The 19,214-nt window shown below is 58.9% G+C and overlaps 1 protein-coding gene across 10 annotated transcripts in view; it reads left to right on the top strand.

Moving 5' to 3' along the window:
• CAPN15 (calpain 15) overlaps nucleotides 1-18,228 on the top strand; it is a 59,579-nt gene extending 41,351 nt beyond the window's left edge. For 9 of the 10 annotated variants that reach the window (XM_017808701.1, XM_017808694.1, XM_017808699.1 and 6 more), the window contains 11 exons: nucleotides 3,750-5,238; nucleotides 8,665-8,873; nucleotides 9,099-9,282; nucleotides 12,101-12,324; nucleotides 13,196-13,321; nucleotides 13,848-14,000; nucleotides 14,201-14,362; nucleotides 15,005-15,231; nucleotides 15,414-15,574; nucleotides 15,858-16,036; nucleotides 16,323-18,228. In XM_017808701.1, the coding sequence (XP_017664190.1) occupies nucleotides 3,772-5,238; nucleotides 8,665-8,873; nucleotides 9,099-9,282; nucleotides 12,101-12,324; nucleotides 13,196-13,321; nucleotides 13,848-14,000; nucleotides 14,201-14,362; nucleotides 15,005-15,231; nucleotides 15,414-15,574; nucleotides 15,858-16,036; nucleotides 16,323-16,500 (3,270 nt within the window). In that variant the 5' untranslated portion in view covers nucleotides 3,750-3,771 and the 3' untranslated portion in view covers nucleotides 16,501-18,228. Of the gene's footprint in view, nucleotides 1-3,749; nucleotides 5,239-8,664; nucleotides 8,874-9,098; nucleotides 9,283-12,100; nucleotides 12,325-13,195; nucleotides 13,322-13,847; nucleotides 14,001-14,200; nucleotides 14,363-15,004; nucleotides 15,232-15,413; nucleotides 15,575-15,857; nucleotides 16,044-16,322 lie in introns of all 10 variants that reach the window. The other variant, XM_017808700.1, reaches the window with a different exon arrangement.
• The last annotated feature ends 986 nt before the right edge of the window (nucleotides 18,229-19,214 follow it).

Below are 19,214 nucleotides of genomic sequence, written 5' to 3'. Positions count from 1 at the left end.
CTGGAGGTGTGGATCCAGCCCCATCCGTGCTGCTGGAGGTGTGGATCCAGCCCCATCCGTGCTGCTGGAGGTGTGGATCCAGCCCCATCCGTGCTGCTGGAGGTGTGGGGTTGTACCACTGTTGCCCTTTCCTTGCTGTGTGCACCCCAGAAGAGCCTCCAGCAGCTCCCTGCTGCCAGGCTGTGGAGACCTCGTGTCATCGTGCTCCCAGTGAAGTGTCCCCCAGAAAAGCCCTCCCGTGGGTGGGTGACTGCAGGGCTGGTTTTGGAGGAGCTCCTCTCCCACAGGCACCGGGAAGGTGGCAGGCGCTGTTTATCTCAGTTGTGTTTGCTGGGGCTGGAGAGCAAGTGTGTGTTAGCACACAGCAGATGGGCCTGGGGAATAGGTGCTGCACACAACCCTGTTTCCTCACTTGCCTGCCGGGAAAGGAGCCAACCAGGCTTTTTAGGGAGAAGTACGGAGCATGGACAGGCTGTGGTTGGGTTTCTCCTGCTGGCTGAGTTTGTGAGGAAGGTGTTGCTGTGGGGCAGAGGCTGCTGCCACGATCCACCATGTGGTGATATGAGTTGGACCGTGGAAAGACAGGTTCCAACCTGGTCCCTCTGGGATCTTTGGACCTTTAACTTAAGCCTGGTGTTCCAGGCAGGGACTGGAACTGTCCATGAGCCCTAGCAGGAGTCTGGGGGCAGCAGGCTGTGGGCTGGTCACCAAGTCTAGGGGACTGGTATCTTGTGGGGGACAGCTGAAGATTCGTGTCCCATGTCCTCTCCCAATTCCGTGCATTTCCTGCTAGTTTTCAGGGAAAACTGTGGCTGCTGGGCAACATGATATGGTGCAACAGCAGGCAGGGAAGTCTCCTGCCAAAGCTTGTCACACTGGTGGCCTGGCCACTGCAGGACCTTGGAGGGAAGAGCTGATGGCCTTTCTGGAAGGCTTGTTTTCCTGAGAAAGTCAAGTAGGTGGAAATCTAGGCAGCAGTTGGGCAGTGTTAGGAGCCGACTCCTGTGGCATGGGGGGAGAGGAGGGACCAGGAGGGGGACAGTGTAGCCCAGGAGTGTCACAGCTTAGAGGAGAGCACTGCAGTGTCCTGGCTCCTGCCTCTCTTCCTGCTGCTGAGCCTGAGTCTCCTGCCTGGCCAAGTGAAATGATGCTGCTTTTCCTGAGCCTGCAGCTCATCCCTGACACCACATCAAACAAGTCTGGTGATGCAGCTCATCCCACTGTCCCCTCGTGTGGTACTTCTGCCTTTTAGGTTATCCTGGTTTTTCCCTTCTCTATGGGAAGGGATAAAGTGATTCTTTCCATGGTCCTGTGGTGGCACTGCCAGGAGCCTTTGCCTGCTGGGTAGGACCAGTGTGTGAAAGGGATGTGTGCAGCAGGAGGGTTGGTGGCTGCATGTCCAGACCCTCTGGAAGCACTGTGGCATCTGCAGTTAGAGGTGGGTTTTTTGGAGGCAGCACAGTGTATGGTGGGGAACAGCATGGAATGCTGCAGGAGGATGGCCATGGATGGCACAGATTGCTGACAGGCTTCACTTGCCTTTTGCTGATGCCTGTGGTTTGATGGACCTCACCCAGTAAGACAAATGGATGTGACAGGATCACAGTGCCCTTCATGGCCCCGTTTGCTGCCGGAGCCGGGCACGGAGCTCCTTCTCCTTCTCTGCTTGAGGAATGATCTCCCTTTCAGTCCTTGTGGGCATGGTGCTGCCACACAGGAGAGCTATGTGCAGTGGCTCTCAGCTGTAGGACTTGAGGCAGAAAAATCAATGTTTGTATTTCTCTTAGCTGGGAATAACTCCAGTAAATAAATACCTTGCAAAGTTCAAATGCTGCAGGCACGGTATATGAACCAGAATGAATTTTCAAGCTCTCTCGCAATAAAATGGATTTCTTGATTTCAGGCTTTATTTAGAGAAGTGTTTGATTTAAGAAGGGAGATGAAGGTTATATCTGATCTCTGTGAGGCAGAGCTGCTCTTCCAGTGGCTGTAGAGTGTGGTCTGAAAATGTGGTTGGATTGCTGCTGCTGCTGGAGTGTTCCCAGGAGAGTTTCTCGTCTAGCAGCCAAAGGGAGAGTCACCATCCTCTTCCCCATGGGGGTTCTGGCTGCATCCTCTGTCCCCTCCAGACCCTGCTGCTGCATTGCAGTCTGCTCAGTGCCTTGGGAAGCTGGATGTGCAGGTGCTGCTACTGGGGACTCTGGAGACCAGCCAGGACCCAGGTCCTTCCATGGGCATCTTGGAGCTTTCTGCACCTGCCCTCTGTGGCATTAAATGTTCTCCTTCCCTTCTTTGTTCCAGCCAGCATGGTGATTGAACTGGATTGTTGAAGGGATGCTGGAGAGGAAGCCCATGGTGAGCCCATGAGGTGCAGCTCCCATGGCTGGTATTTCCTTGGTCTGTGAAGGCCTGAATTTGCTGTTCCCAGGAAGAGCTGAGGGCATGGGGTGGACTTGGTGGCTTCTCCTGCAGACTTGGCCCTGTCCATGACCTCAGGCAAGCAGAGCAGGGTGGAAGGGGTTGGAAGGGGACCTGCTCTGCTGGAGAGAAGCACAGCTGGCCTGGAGGTTGGGTTTGAGGTTGGGTTCAACCACATTGTCTGGGAGCAGGAGTGCACGGAGGAAGGGCTCTGGGCTCATGCTGCACTTTTACCTGAGGGAGAGCTGTTCCTTGTGTGGAGGAGGAGGAAGCAGAAAGCTCTGCTTCAGCCCCGCCTTTGCTCCAAGCTCCAGGAAATCAACCCCGAGCAAGGGACAAAGGGCACCATGCAGGGCTGGGATTCCTTCTGTGGTTCTCAGAGTGTGTGCACATGTGGCAGCACTGGGAGGGCTGCTCCCTGCAACCCAGAGGTTGCTGTGGCCCCTGGAGCTGGTGCTGCTGCTGTGCTTCACTTTCTGAAAATTGAACCTGCCCAGAAAACAAAACTGTGACTTCCTGCCCTGGGAAGAGGTGGCTCGGGCGCACGTTGGACCTGTTCTCCCAACAGGGCTTCCGGCATTCCCAGGCAGCACTGGAGGTTTAAACTGAGGGCTGGTGTTAACTGCAGGGCTCTGTGGCCTCTGTGCTTCCCAGGTAAGTGGGGAGGCAGCTGGAGCTGGGACATGGTACCCCTCCTTGCTGAGCTGGGAAGCTGCTGATGAGCTGTCCTGGCACCGGTGCACCACGACCAGCTTCAGCTGCTGCTCCTGGGCTGGCTGGCCAGGCTCCTGGCCCTGAAACCTGTAGCCAGGTAGAAGCACCTCTGTACACCACAACCTGCCTTTCTTGGCTTGGTGGTGTCTGGTGTGGGATAACATGGTTACTCCAGTGTGGATGAGTGATATGCCTGTGGTGGGGAGCTGAAAGGACAGGGGGGAGATAGGAACAGAAAGTGAGACAGAGGGGCTGGAGTAGAGATGGAGGAAAGAATTGATGCTGGGAACAGCAAAAAGGCAAAGCAGGGTGTCACTCTAACTCCAGAGAGTTACAGATGATCTGCAGACACACAGAGTTGCTGAGGCTGAGTACAGAGATGGTGTGTGTGCTCACTGGGGCACACCCCCACCATGAGAGCAGGATCAGTGGGCTGCTTGAGTGCCCTCCCTCAAGTGTTTTGGGTGAAAGCTGCCATGCACTTGGAGAATTTGTCAGTGCCAGAGGAACAGGTGCCTGGAGAACAGTGACTGGACTGCTGGTTGTTCTCTTCCTGGAAGCAAGGTCCTGACTATGCCCATGGCCTTGGCCTCACACTGTCATCTTCTTCCTTGCAGCCACTCCCACTCTCCCGGCTCCATGGCTGCTGTCCGTGAGTGGTCCTGCACCCGCTGCACCTTCCTGAACCCCGTGGGCCAGCGGCAGTGCTCCATCTGCGAAGCCCCTCGTCAGAAACCCGACCTCAACCACATCCTGCGGCTCAGCGTGGAGGAACAGAAATGGGCCTGTGCCCGCTGCACCTTCAGGAACTTTCTGGGCAAGGAGACCTGTGAGGTGTGTGGCTTCACCCCCGAGCCAGGGCCCAGTGGCTCCTCCTTGCCCGTCATCAACGGCATCTTGCCCAAGCCCGCCGTGCTCGTGGAGCCCAAGGGCACGTCCAAGGAGGAGGCTGCCAAGGCAGAAAGCAGCAGTGAGGACTCGGAGGGGAAGAGCCCCGATGAAGCAGAGCTGGAGAGCGGCTGGGCCTGCCAGCGCTGCACCCTGCACAACACGCCCGTGGCCAACTCCTGCTCCGCCTGTGGGGGCCCACGCAAGCTCTCCCTGCCCAAGATCCCCCCAGAGGCGCTGGTCGTCCCTGAAGTCATCACCCCGGCCGGGTTCCACGTGGTCCCCTCCACCCCACAGCCTTCAGTCTCTGCAGAGATCTCCGATGGTGATGCCGCGGCCACCCAGGGCCCCGTGGCTATGGAACAAGAGGCCCAGAAGATACCACCCTTCAGCCCTTTCTCCCCAGGGCTGCAGAACAACCCTGTGCCCCGAAGCCGGCGGGAGGTGCCCCCCCAGCTGCAGATACCAGGCCCCGAAGCCCTCCAGCCTGCGGCCCCGAGCGCCGCGGGGCAGAAGGGCTCTCCCCAGAGCCAGGCCAGGGCCGCCCCCGCCGCCCGCTTCCCAGAGCTGCTGTCCAACAAGCGGCTGAGCGTGCTGGAGGAGGAGATGGAGGTCAGCCCATCCCACTGGAAGTGCAGCTCCTGCTCCCTGCTCAACTCGGCCGGGGCTGGCAAGTGCGAGGTTTGCAGCACCCAGAAGGGCAGCGACACCATCAACGTGGTGGGCGACTCGGTGAGGTTCACCCCGTGCAGCCCCTCCAGCCCCGACTTCACCACCTGGTCCTGCTCCAAGTGCACCCTCAAGAACCCCACCCAGGCGCAGAAGTGCAAGGTGTGTGGCTCCTCCAAGCTGCACGGCTTCCAGGAGCACGGCCCGGCGGGAGAGCCGGCCCCGCGCTGCCCCGACTGCAGCGACAGGGGTGGCTGTTCCTGCGGCTCCAAGGCCCCGTCCGCCCGCAAGGTCGCCCGGCTCTTCCCGTCCCCGCTGCCCGGCGGGCAGGACAGGCCGGGCCAGTGGGCCTGTCCCGCCTGCACCCTGCTCAATGAGGGCAAGGCCAAGCACTGCGGGGCCTGCCACACCCCCCAGCAGTACATCACCCAGCGCAAGGGCCTCAAGCCCCTCAAGAGGAGGGAGAGCATGCACGTGGAGAAGAGGCGGCAGACGGACGAGGGGGAGGCCAAAGCCCTGTGGGAAAACATCGTGACCTTCTGCCGGGAGGTGAGTCCTGGCTGAGCGAGCCTTGCTCCTGCTTTCACTTGGTGGGGGGACCCCTTTGTGCCTCCCTGGTGGGTCTGGAGCATTGCCTGGCACAGGGACCCTCTGTGTCTGGGGTTCCAGAGGAGATATTCACCTGTAACAGCTGGGTGCTGGTTGTTAACACTGAAATGTCGTATTTTATGTTGGTGCAGAATAATTTCTGGAGTGAAGACAACCCATACAGTCCATTCCTGGTCCAAGGATGAGGAAGTCTAAAACCTAGTGCTAAACCTGTTAACTCTGAAACCTCGCGATATTTTAAATCAGTGAGAGAGAACATCTGGGATGAAGGGGACACCCTGATGTGGTCATACAGTTCCAAGAGTGGAGAAGGCTGGGGAAGAGTGTGCCCAGGTTTGCTGGTGGCACCACTGTCTGTGGGCAGCAGCTGTGACCTGTGGATGCAAGAAGTCTGGGGTGCAGCAGGCAGGAACTCAGGGCACAGGCAGGGGTGCAGGCAGAGGAACTGGTACCACTGCCAGCAACTGCAGGTGTTTAAGAGCCACGAGCTGGGCCTTGGCGCTCTTGGTTTGGGTGTTGTGAATGCACAGGTGCAGCACAAGTGGCTCCCCCGTGTTCTGGGCAGGCCAGCTGAGGTTTGGCTGTAGCCTGGCTCCAGTCGAGGGTCTCAGTGCCAGTACCTCCCCTCCCACTGTGAAATGTCTGGCTCAATCAGTTGTGTTTCAGCCTCAAACACAGTTCTGATGGCCCCATTTTTTCCCTGAGTGGCATTAGATGCTCCTGTGAATGCTGCTTTCTCTGGCCTCCTTCTGGGGGAAGCCTCCAGCTCTTCTGGACCAGATGGAAAGGGAGTTGCAGTCCCATTTTGACGTGCAGACAAGGATTTGTCTGCCTGGTCTGAGAAGCATGTCCATGACTGTGTCTCCACTGCACAGTCCAGGGACAAGAGATATTTGGCTTGGGGGGGAAGCTCTGACAATGATCCTGTTTTGGGGTTCTGGGCTTTTAAAATTGCTACATGTCCATGCTAACAGGCGTGGGTGTCTTTATAGCAGAGAGACCCAGATTCTGCTTATCCCCTTCTTTTAAGCAAGTGAATAACCTCTTTTGTAGGCAGGGAACATCTGTTACTTCAGGAATCAGGCCTGAAGGATGAATCATGATGATGGCTAGGCTGAATTAGCAGCTTGGCACTGCCAGGAAGGGGAGCCTGCCTTGCCCCATCCTGCTGGGTCAGAGCCTTGGCTGAGCCCCTTGTGCTGTTAGATCAGCGTGGGCTATCCCCCAAAAATCCCCCTCAAACTGAATCTCTGCTGTACTCTGACACTGTTTAGAGGAGTCTCTGCAGTCCAAGGGAGGCCTGGCAGCAGTGGGGGGACAGTGCTGCTCCCACCCTCATGCCTGCTCTGCTCCCAGTGTCCCTGCAGCCTCCCACCAATGTTTCTGTAGAGGCCAGTGTGTGAGGCAGCTTCCAAGCTTCCTTCTGTCCCAGTAGTTCCCAGGCTGTTCATCCTTTCCCCAGAGGAGTGTCAGGCTGGCCAAGTTCTCCTCTGCCTGTTGTCCCCCTGCCCCATGTCATGTGGAGCAGCCCATGCTGCTCCCTGTCAGGATTTCTGGTTGAGCTCCTGCAGTGGGCTTTCCCTCCTCTGTTATTCCAGAGGTGCCTGTTCCAGCTCTTCTCAGTGTGTGGTCCCCTTATTAGCTTTACCCTTTCTCTTCAGTCTTGGGAGAGAGCAGAGCTGACCTCTTCCACCAGAATCACAGAATGGTTTGGGTTGGAAGGGACCTTAAAGACCATCTCGTTCCACCCCTTGCCATGGGCAGGGACACCTTCCACTAGCCCAGGTTGCTCCAAGCCCTGTCCAACCTGGCCTTGGACACTTCCAGGGATGGGGCAGCCACAGCTTCTCTGGGCAACCTGTGCCAGGGCCTCACCACCATCACAGGGAAGAATCTTCTCCTAACAGCTAACCTAAATCTCTCCTCTTTTAGTTTAAAACTGTTCTCCCTTGTCTTATCACTACCTGCCCTCTTATTTATAAGCACCCTTCAAGTACTGTAAGGGGCTCTGAGGTCTCCCTGGAGCCTTCTCTTCTCCAGGTGAGCACCCCCAGCTCTGCCAGCCTGTCTCCAGAGCAGAGGGGCTCCAGCCCTTGGAGCATCTTCGTAGTCTCCTCTGGACCTGCTCTAAAAGCTCCACATCTTTCTTGTGCTGAGTCCTGAAGAGCTGGACACAGTATTAGGTGGGGTCTCAGGAGGGCAGAGTAGAGGGGAGAATCCCCTCCCTTGTGTCCCTGTGGCCCTGCACAGCAGGTTCCTGAGCAGCCCAGAGGGCTGTGTAGGAGCCCAGAGGGCCATGTGAGGCCAGGATGTGATGAGATGAGGCTGCTGGCAGAGGTGGCTTCTCGTCAGCTGCAGGGAGCAGATGTTCCCCTGAGAGAGCAGCACACCCTGGGACATGACAGCTATGAGCTGAAAAACACCCCTCTGCAAGAGAGAAGCTGGAGGTGCTAATTGAGGCCCACAAAGGAAGCATTCACGTAGCATTGCCACAAAAGAGGAGGACAACTACTAGTTTGGTGTGCATAAAGCTAATTTAAATGAGAGCCAGCTTTTGCTGAAAGAATTTAATTTAATTTAATTAACAATAACAAAGAAACACCTGTTCTTATTTCACCCCTTGTTAGACTGTCTGAAAAAGCTGCCCTTCTCCAGTTGGTGTTGTGTGTTACCATCCATGTGGGTGATGCCTCCGGGATCACCTGCCCTTCCATCCATCCTATTTATTTATTGCACAGCAGCTATTGCAGGAGGACTCCGACCTGGAATACCCTCCCTCTGGAATTGCTTGTCTGGCTGAATCCAGTTGTGAAAGCTGCCCCTCACGTCCCCCATGGTTGTGCCTGGGGGTTGGCACGGGACTGCCAAGCCCAGCGTGTCCCCTCCAGAGCAGGGACAGGGCTCGGCTTGAGGAGTGTTTGCTTTGCCAGGTGGCTCCTCGCAGGGTTGCTGTTTGCAGGCTTTGCCACTTCTAGAGGCAGCCAAGGCCCCCCACGGTCCAGCTTTTAGCACCAGCACAAGGTGTGAGACAATCCCTGCCCAGGGAGGCTCCTGTGAAACAGGAAAAGGCAGATTGGAGTCCCGTTCTGGAGCTTGGGGCTGGAGAGGTGAGCTGGCCCTGGCAGGGCTGAACACTGGACCTGAAGCACAAAAACCATCCCTGCTGCTGCCAGCAGACACCTCTCCCAGCTCTGCAGACACCTCTCCCGGCCCTGCTGCCCTGCAGTGCTGGGAAGGGTCTGTCCGGGCCGGGTGGGAGGGCTGGGAGTTCTGCTCTCACTCTTGAGGGGGCACTGGGGAGCTCCCTGTGCCCAGCCAGTCCCAAGAGGCCCCAGCTGATGCTCTCCTTGCCTTTTGCTCCCACAGAACAAAGTGAATTTTGTAGATGACAGTTTCCCCCCTGGGCCCAAGTCCGTGGGGTTCCCGGAAGGTGACAGTGTGCAGCAGCGGGTCAAGCAGTGGCTGCGGCCCCACGAAATCAACTGCAGCATCTTCAAGGACCGGTCAGTGAAGTGGTCGGTGTTCCGGACACCCCGGCCCTCGGACATCCTGCAGGGCCTGCTGGGAAACTGCTGGTAAGGGGGAGCGAGCCAGGCTGACACCCCCTGCCCCTTCCTCCTTCCCCCCCCTTCTTCCAGCTCCAGCTCGGCCCCCCCAGCCCTACTCAAACCCATTTATGCCCCCAGGCGCATAGCCCATGCTCTGCCTCACCCCTTCCCGCGCGCTGCATGGCCGGGCGGCTGTGCCCGCTGCCCGCCCCTGCCCCGCTGAGGCCGCCCCGCGTCCCGTCCCGCTGGCAGGTTCCTGAGCGCCCTGGCCGTGCTGGCCGAGCGGCCCGAGCTGGTGGAGAGGGTGATGATCACCAGGACTCTGTGCTCCGAGGGCGCCTACCAGGTGCGACTGTGCAAGGACGGCACCTGGACCACGGTGCTGGTGGATGACATGCTGCCCTGCGACGAGTGTGGGTACCTGCTCTTCTCGCAGGTCAGTGGCACCGGCGGGGAGCGGGGTGCTGGGAGGGGGTGGGAGGCTCATCCCAGGCTCTCCCAGGAGAGGACGGATGGAGGCACTGCCATGGTTTGTGTGAGGCCCCTGCTCTGCACTGTGTGGGACCATCCAAGATGGTCAGGTCCAACCTTTGATCAAATCCTCCCATGCCCACTAAGCCATATCACAAAGTGCCACTCTGACTCGTTTTTTGAACACTTCCAGGGATGGTGACTCCACCACTGCCCTGGGCAGCTGTGCCAGGGCCTGACCGCTCTTTCTGTGAAGAGATTTTGCCAATATCCAACCTAAGCCTCCCCTGGCACAACCTGAGGCCATTTCTCCTTGTCCTATGGCTGGTTTTCTGGGAGAGGGCACCAACCCCCACCTGGCTCCCCCCTCCTGTCAGGGAGTTGCAGAGCCAGAAGGTCCCCCCGAGCCTCCTTTTCTCCAGGCTGAGCCCCCCCAGCTCCCTCAGCTGCTCCTGCTGCTCCAGCCCCTTCCCCAGCTCTGTTCTCTTCCCTGGACACGCTCCAGCCCCTCAATGTCTCTTGTCTGAGGGGCCCAGAACTGCCCCCAGGGCTGGAGGTGCCTCAGCAGTGCCAGCACAGGGATGGTCACTGCCATGGTCCTGTGGCCACACCATGGCTGGTACAGCCCAGGGGCCATTGGCCTTCTTGCCCACCTGGGCACACCTGGGCTCATGTTCAGCCACTGCTGACCAGCACCCCCAGGTTCTTTCCTGCTGGACAGTTTCCAGCCACCCCGCCCCAAGCCTGGAGCTGTGTGGGATTGGCGTGACCTAAGTGCAGGACCCAGTACTGAGCCTGGTTGCACCCTATTTGCAGCTCAGGACCCTGCTCTTTGCTGTGCTCTCAAGATAGCTGGACTATTTGAGGCCATAACACACATCTATTTAAACCTGTTCTGGCATTTTCCAGACTGCAGTGGAGAAGTTTCATTCACAGTTGCTTTTCCCTCACTCCTCTCTCCACCACAGCCACTTCCACTTGCAGGGAAATCTGTCCTTATTCTTCACAGGAAAGGAAAACATTTTACCCTGTGTTTTGCACTGCGAGGGGCTGAGGGAAAGCTGTTTCTTTCCTCTGCGGGGACGTCTGGCAGCTTGGCTTTGCCAGGGAGGGACCTTGGAGAGGGAGGGGATGGCACATGGAGCAGCCTGTTCCGACCCAGTGCCGGTTGCTCTGGGCACACCGGGGTGGGATCTGCTCGGGTGAACGGAGCTCCCTCAGCCCCTTCAGGACGTCAGCACGCGCTGTGCCCACCCTGCCTGCCAGGCCCAGGGGCTCTTGCTGGGATCATGTCCATGAAGGAGACTGAGAACGTCTTTATTGAAACTCAGGCGGCAAAATCTGCCAAGGAAAACAAAGTGCCACTGTCAGGAGGAGCCAGGGACTGTTGGGTTGGATTTCGTTCTGCAAATCCCAGTCCTCTGGTTTTTAACACGCAGCCCCAAACTGTGTCACGTGTAGATTGTGTCAGGAGAGGACCCTGAAACTTTGGAGAGGGGAAGAAGGAATCTGTGTCTACATTCTGCCTCTCCCAGACAGAGAGGATCCAGATGCATTTCTTTATTTGACCATAAGATTTACCTGTCTTGGGTTCTTTTGTTTTCCATCCATCTTTCCTCTCTTATGAATTTCAAGTTTGCTTTGGGGTTTTTTTAAAGATTGAAGGTTTTCACGTGGGCTGGGCTTGCCTTACCTCTGTTTCCAGGGGCATCTGAATCGTGTCAAGATTTTTCTGCTGAGTGTTCATCTGTGTGAGCTGGACATGAGGGCTAAAAAAGGAAAAACAGTTTTAAAAATAAAACAAAATCAAGCTCTTATCTGAGCTCCCTGGCTGCGGCTCAGGCAGAAATAAACAAAATGGATTTTGTTGAGTGAGGGACCCAAAAACCAGCAAAAAGCACTTATAAGCTCTCTTTATCCATTGGAAAGAAATCTTCACTGCCCTCCTTTCCTCTGCCAGCTCTTGGCTGCCACCTGTGAGTCACACACAGTCACAATGTCCCAGTGATTTTCCCTGCTGCCCCCCAAGCACCGGATACCAAACCCCATTTGCTGGGAAAAAAACTTGCATCTTGTAGTTAGGGCTTATAATTACTCCCTGTGCTGGAGAAGAGGACTTTGCCACTCCAAGTTTTTGGAGCTTGTCCTTGAAGCAGTGCCTGTTCCATGGGTGAAATCTAATCAGTCTCACAGCCATGTGTGCTCTGGGCCATCTCCTTTGACAGAGGGGTGTTGGTTTCGGTTTGCAGCAGAGTTCCAGCTGTTCCAGATGTGCTCCAATCATAGAATCTCCTGAGTTGGAAGGGACCCACAAATATTATGAGTCCAACTCCTGGCCCTGCACAGGACACCCCAGCAGTCCCACCATGTGCCTGAGAGCATTGTCCAAACACTCCTGCAGCTCTGGCAGCCTTGGTGTCCTCTTCCATTATTAAGCTGTTTTAAATCCAGGTTGAGGCAGATGGAAGGACCTGCACCGTGAGCACCCACCCTGCCAGCCTGACTGCTGGCCACCCCTGGCTGCAGCTCTGTCAGCATCCAGGCCTCTTGGATGTGCACTCCAGGACTTTTTCCCAAGGGGAATTAAGCTGTGCAAACAAAACACCGAGCAGAGAGTGAACAGGCTCACTGTTGGCCAAGGTGACAAGCTCCTGGTGGCTTGGCCTTGCTGTTCCTGCCTCTCTGTCTCCTGTGGCAGTGGGAGGGCTGGCAGGGCAGAGGTGGGTGAGAGGGGCTTTCCTAGGTCCTGCCCGGGGTGTGATGTGTCCCTCCCTGTCTCACAGGCCCAGAGGAAGCAGCTGTGGGTCGCCCTCATCGAGAAGGCGCTGGCCAAGCTGCACGGTTCGTACTTCGCCCTCCAGGCCGGGCGTGCCATCGAGGGCCTGGCCACGCTCACGGGGGCCCCCTGCGAGAGCCTGATGCTGCAGGTCAGCTCCACTAACCCTCGTGAGGAGCCCATTGACACTGACCTCATCTGGGCCAAAATGCTGAGTTCTAAGGAGGCTGGGTAAGAAGAGGCAGGAGGGCGCTGTGGCAGGAGCATGGACACTCGGAGAGGGGGGCGAGGGGGGCTGCTCTTGTCTGTAGGGGCTCAGAGGAGAGGGGCTACTGCATTACCTGGGGTGGAGCCCACCACTCATCTGGAGCATTGGTGGAGCTCCCCCTTGAAGCTCTCCTGTGAGTAATTCTCATATGAAATGAAGATCCTGGGGAACATCCCCATGCACTGCTCTCCTGCAGGAGTCTGGAAATGGCACCGAGCCTGCTTGCTTTGCTTTGAGTGTTTTTGTGTTGTGAAGTGTGTGACCCTGCATGTGTTTCCTACACATCTTTGCTGGACACACCTGGGCATGGCCAGAGCCAGTCTAGAGGGAACAGAGCCAAAGCAGAGAGCTCCTGCTCATCACTCTGGCAGGAGGGCAGTTGGGTTGGTTCAAGGCCGAGGTATGGCACTAAATGGGAGGTGGGTAACTCCCAGCATGTGGTGTCCCCCCAAAACCTGACTGGTGCAGACCTCCTGCCCCAAACAGTCTGTCCTCACCCCTGACCAGATAGACCACCTGCCTTTCTCTGTGGCTTTCTGCCAGGCAGCAGAGACAGACAATACCCTGGGGCCTGGCAGAAACGTGGTGAGGTTTGGGCAAAGCTCCGCTGTGCAGAGCCGCTCAGCACAGCCCGGGCTCAGTGTGCACGGGGCAGCTGGAGGGAGCTCTGGCCAGTGGGGCTGGGCACTGCCTGGGGAGTTTACTGTGTTGTTGCAAAGAGGGAGCATCCAGGAGCTTCCTGGGGGGAAGCTGTCCCGTGCCTGGAGCGGTGAGGATGAGCTTCCCCCTGTTCCAGGCCCGGCAGGACACCGAGGGTTTGCTGTGCCTGTGCAGGTTCCTCATGGGCGCATCTTGTGGCGGAGGCAACATGAAGGTGGACGACGTGGCCTACGAGAGCATGGGGCTGCGGCCCCGGCACGCCTACTCCATCCTGGACGTGAGGGACGTCCAGGGCTTCAGGTGAGCACAGCTGCCCCTGCCCACAGCCCCAGCACAAACCCTGGGCACTCAGGGCATGCTGGACAAGACCTTGGGGACTCTTCAGTGTCCCATTCCAGGGTGTCACAAGATTCTGTTGTCATATGAGCTGTCCTTGTCTGGTGCTGGCTCCACATCCAGGTGTAGAATGGTTCACCTGGTCTCACAAGACACAGAGGGTTGAGTGGAGTGCTCAGCTCAGTGAGGTGGTCAGAGCATCCTGCTCACCTGTGGAGGGAGCAGGGATAGAAACAGGAGCTACCCCTATAGCCAGGAAGCCCCATTTTCAGCCACTTCCTTGCAGAACCCCATCCCCACAGCATCTGGCTGACCCCTTTGGGCAGGGAAGGACAGAGAGAGCAGCAGGACAGGGACTTCTGGGGCAACAATGTGGGTGACAAATTAGGTTGGGAGGCAGGGGCAGAAGTGGTGGGCTGCCCTCTGCGTGGGGCTGGCTGGGTCTCCCATTCCTCCTGGGTGTCTAACACCGTTTCCCCCCTTTTCCCAGGTTACTGCGGCTCCGGAATCCCTGGGGCCGCTTCTCCTGGAACGGCAGCTGGTCGGACGAGTGGCAGCACTGGCCGGCACCCCTGCGCCACGACCTGATGCCCCATGGCAGCAGTGAGGGCGTGTTCTGGATGGAGTACAGCGACTTCATCAAGTAGGCACAGGCTGTGGGGTGGGCAGCTGGGCAGGGACAGAAAATGGGACACAGGGCCAACTGGGTCAGGCAGGAACGGGAATTCCCAAGGGATGCGGGGGACCTGCAGCATGCTGGGGCGTGAGGACAGAGCAGTGTACCCCCGGGGGTGTGGGGACAGAGCCATGTACTCCCCCAGGGCTGAGCCCAGCTTCCCACAGGTATTTTGACTCCGTGGATATCTGCAAACTCCATTCAGACTGGCATGAGGTGCGTGTGCAGGGCATGTTCCCCAACAAGGCCAACGGGCCGGTGACAGTGACGTCGCTGACAGTGTTGGAACGTGCAGCCCTGGAGTTTGCCCTCTTCCAGGAGGGCAGCAGGTGAGCTGGGGGGGCTCAGCCCGGAGAAAGGAGGCTTGGGGGGACCTTTTCGTTCTCTGCAACTCCCTGACAGGAGTGGGGAGCCAGGGGGAGTCGGGCTCTGCTCCCAGGGAACAAGGGACAGGACAAGAGGAAACAGCCTCGAGTTGTGCCAGGGGAGGTTTAGATGGATATTGGGAAAATTTCTTCACAGAAATGGTGGTCAGGCATTGACACAGGTGGCCCAGGGCAGTGGTGGAGTCCCCATCCCTGGAGGGGTTTAAAAGCCATGTGGATGTGGCACTTGGGGACATGGGTTAGTGGTGGCCTTGGCAGTGCCAAGGGAACGGTTGGACTCAATGGTCTCAGAGGGCTTTTCCAACCTTAATGATTCCATGATTCTCTGGGCCCTGGAGTAATCCCAAACACATCACCCTTTTGCCACATGGCATCCTGCAGGTTCACAGAGCCCAGAGATGGGCTTCCATCACTGTGCACTTCATCCAGCTCTTTAGAACTGCTCATGTTTTAGCTGGAACCCAAGCCCTGAACATGAGCTGGTTGCTGGGGCTGGATTTTTGGGGCAGTGGGATGATGGCTCTTCCCTTGGACATGCCAACCTACTGTGGCCTGGGTGACATATGACCCTTCCCTCCGGTGCAGGCGGTCAGACACGGTGGACAGTCACCTGCTGGATCTGTGCATCATGGTTTTCCGGGCCACCTTCACCAGCGGGAACAAGCTGAGCCTTGGCCGGCTCATGGCCCACAGCAAACGAGCCGTCAAGAAGTTCGTCAACTGCGACGTGATGCTGGAGCCGGGCGAGTACGCCGTGGTGTGCTGTGCCTTCAACCACTGGAGCACTGCCCTGGCCGGCCCTGCCACCCAGGGTGAGGGGCTGGAGGGCAGCTGGGGGAGGCAGAGGTGGCAAAGCCCTTGATCCTCACTGTGGGGACCTTGCTGGAGGTGGAGGTTGCCTGCACGTGCAGCAGCCCAGCAGCACCCTGCTCCCGGGGATTGTGGGCTTGGTGACAATCTCCCTGATCGCCCCTTCCTCCGGGTGTCTCCACAGCTTCCAGTCCCACCAGCAGCCGACCAGCCACTGATTATTCCAGCTACATCCTGGCCATCTACAGCTCCCGCCTGGTGATGGTGGAGCAGGTGGAGGCACAGCCCACCACGCTGGCAGATGCCATCATCCTGCTGACCGAGAACAAGGGCGAGCGCCATGAGGTGGGTGGGGGGCACAGGGCGGGGTCTGGGCCCCTGTGGGGAGTGGGGTGATGCTGCCAGTGGGAGCCTGGACCCTTCTCTGCAGTGTCCTCAGTCTGGCACGGTTGTGCCAGTTCTGGTTGCCACCTCAGGGGTGCCCACCCCCCTTGCCCCCTGGGGCAACGTGGGGCAGCCCAGCAGATGGGCAGCCCTTGGCTGGACTGGAAGATGCCAGTCCAGGGGTTTCGATTCGGGGGCAGGAGTGCCTGGAGGCTTCATCCCTTTCCCCTGCTGTCCTCCCCAGGGCCGTGAAGGGATGACCTGCTACTACCTGACACATGGCTGGGCAGGGCTCATCGTGGTGGTGGAGAACCGGCACCCCAAGTCCTACCTGCACGTGCAGTGTGACTGCACCGACAGCTTCAACGTGGTGTCCACGCGCGGCAGCCTCAAGACACAGGACAGCGTCCCCCCCCTGCACAGGTCCGGGGTAGGCAGGGGCGGGTCAGGGGGCTGCCCCGGGGGCTGGCAGGGGGCTGGCAGTGGGGGAGAGCCTGGGAGGGAGGTGTGGGCAGAGGTGGAACTGCCAGGGCAGGGATGGGATTCCCGGGGCAGAGGTGGGATTGCTGGGGCAGGGATGGGATTGCTGGGGCAGGGGTGGGATTGCCAGGGCAGAGGTGGGATTCCCAGGACAGGAGTGAGATTCCTGGGGCAGAGGGTGGGACTGCCAGGGCAGAGGCCACTGCCCTGAGCCCCTCCTTCTCCACAGGCAGGTGCTGGTGATCCTGTCCCAGCTGGAGGGTAATGCCGGGTTCTCCATCACGCACCGCCTGGCACACCGCAAAGCCACCCAGGCCTTCCTCAATGACTGGATGCTGACCAAGGGCACCCACAACCCACTGCTCACGCCCGAGGTCGCGGGGCTGCACGGCCCCCGGCCCCTATGACGAAGCGCCTCCCCCTCCCTGCCCGGCTCCCCCATCGCTGTCCCCGAGCCCCTGGCCCGGGTGCTCCCCCGAGCCGGCAGCGCTGAGCCAGGGGCAGAGCCGGGGGGTCACTCCCAGCACTTTGGCCCCCCCACAGGGCCGGGTGAGCTCTGGGCGCCAGGACCAGCCCCGCCCGCTGCCCCCGCCCGGCCCCGCCGGCCCCCACGCACTTCACGAGGAGCGCTGGGGGCACGGGGCCATCTCAGGATCCCCCCTGCCCCGTACCTGGGCCCGGTGCCCTCTGCCCGCCCTGGGGGGCGGTGGGAGAGGGGGGGCTGGAGGTTGCTGTCAAAGCCCTTCCCAGGCACCACGCTCAGGACTCTGCCCCTTCCTGCGGCGCCAGGGCGCTGGTGCTGCAAAAAGAAGAATATACCTCTGATGTCTGTCCGTCTGTGTGACCCTCTGTGTGTCCCCGGGCCCTCCCGCTGTCTTGTTCCCTCATGTCCACTCCCAGGACCAACGTGGCACCAAGGATGGACCGGGGTGTGCCGGGGTCACCCTGCCATGGTGCTGCCCATGGCAGGGACCCACTGTGGTGCCCAGACTCCCTGTCCACCCCACCTGTCCCAGGTGCCAGGCTGGGGGGGAAAGGGCACAGGGTTGTTCTGGAAAGCTGCTCTGAGGGGTTTCACTGTAATTGGGGTGAAACTCAGAGGTGCCCCCTCTGCTGTGACTGTGGATGGGAAGCAAGGCCATGGGGTGATGCTCGTGGGGGCTGTGGCAGCGGGGACCCCCCTCAACTGTCACACAAGTGTTACTATGCAAAGGCGGCCGGTGGAAGCAGTGCCTGGAGAGAAGCCATGGCCCGAGCTGGGCTCAGCCCCCTGGGCACTGCCCTGCAGGGGCAGCAGGACAGACCTGGGGGGGGGGAGCAGGCCCCTGGTGTTGCCGTGTGCGGGGGAGGGGGTTGATTTTGGGGGGGAAGTGGAGAGACCCCTCCTGCAGAGGCCGAGTGAGCACAAGGTGAAGGTTGTGAGGGCCTCGGGGTGCTGCTGGTCCCATGGGTGCTCCGGGGCAGGGGCTGATCCTGGTGGGAGCTGTTCCCATGCTTTCAGGGCATCATGGCTCTCTGACTTGGCACGTGTGTGTGTGTGTGTGTGTGTGTGTGTGTGTGTGTGTGTGTGTGTGTGTGTTTTGGGGGTCCCCCTGTGTACCCTCTCCTTCCCAAGCTGTGTGGACCTGCAGCTGAGGGAGGTGGTGGGCAATGCTGGACCCTCTTCTGGCAGGGACTGTGCTGGGGGGCACCCTGCACCCCAAACCCTGCACCCCAAACCCTGCACCAGCAGCTGGGCTGGGCAGGGGTGTGTGTGGGGCCCTGCCCAGCCTGTCCCTCTGTGTCCCCCAGGGGGTGGGCAGGGGGGTGGGCTGCCCTGGCACCCTCCTGGTCCCCCCAGCTGGGACTGCTGAGCCAAGCTCTGTCTGTATTTTTGTTTGTCGATCTGTTTTCTCTCTTTCCAACTCCTTCCTCCTCGGGATGATTTGTCCTTCACTTTTTTTTCTCCTCTCTCTTTCTGTTTTTCTGAGCTGTGAATATTTTTAACCCTGTAAATACTGTCCAGCTCTTCAGAATCATAGGATATTTTATCAATTGTAAATCAGATCAGTAATCCCTGTATGATACGAATTATCCATGGGTGGTTTTCAAACTCAGGTTCTGATGGACCAAATAAAGTTTTGTTTTTTACTGAAGCTGCCTGGTTTTGTTGCGGAACAGACAACGGGGATGAGGGGGGAGGTTTTAGGGTCAAAGCAAAAGGTCTTGAAGGCATTTCCATGAAGCATCTGGCAGTGTGCTGGAGAGAGAGCTGAGCTCCAAAAAGAAGTGGGAATTTGAATTTTGGGGTTTTTAGCTGCACTTCGGGGCGCGTGGGCCGAGAAAGGCTGTGTGGAGACACGGGAAGGGACGAAAATAAAGCAAACTCCAGAAATTCTCGGTAAACCAAGTGGCAGGTTTCCTGTCGCAGGGCCGAGCAGGGCTGTGCTGCGGCCGGGAGAGGGCACCCACCGCCCGCCCGGCCGGGCTCCCCTTCCCCGGCCTCCTGCCTCAGTTTCCCCACCCGCAGCACGGCCTGGCCGAGGGCTGCGATGGTGCCGTGGCCGCTGCCTCAGCGGCACCGGGGCCGGGCTGGGGCTGAAGGAGCAGCTCTCCCTCCTCCCCAGCACCAGGGCAGCACCCGGCTCCCTCCCGTGCCGTTTGTCCGGCGGCGAGCCCGGCTGGCGCGGGCAGAGCTTTCCGGCTGAGCGGAGGCGGCCGGCTGTGTGCCAGCCCGCGCTCGCCCCGGGTGGGCACCTTGAGACCAGTAGGGAGAGACAGAAGGAGAGGATTTCAGTCTTTCTTACAGCAACTTGTAATAGATTTTTCCGGGCGAAACATCTTTGCATTCAGGAGGCCCTGTCACAAGCCATCAGCCTCAGCCGGGGAGAAACAGATGGAGAGTTAATTTTGGCGGGGAGGGCACTGCCACGCTCCCTCCTCTCCCTCAGTCTGTTCAGGGAGAGGAGCCGGGTTTAACCCTCGCGGCTGCCCTGGGAAGCTGCTGCCTGGGCCCTGCTCCCTCCCGGCTATCCCGGTGGGTTGTGTGGCCACCATGGGGTGACCCCGTGTGTGACCACGGTCCCCCCATCCCGCACTGAGCCTGCTCAGAGCCCAGGACGTGCTGGGACATCTCAGCCCG

The sequence above is a fragment of the Lepidothrix coronata genome, unplaced genomic scaffold (genome assembly GCF_001604755.1).
Source record: "Lepidothrix coronata isolate B3197 unplaced genomic scaffold, Lepidothrix_coronata-1.0 Scaffold24, whole genome shotgun sequence".
NCBI classification, from domain to species: domain Eukaryota; kingdom Metazoa; phylum Chordata; class Aves; order Passeriformes; family Pipridae; genus Lepidothrix; species Lepidothrix coronata.
This window is presented reverse-complemented; position numbering and strand designations above follow the sequence as displayed.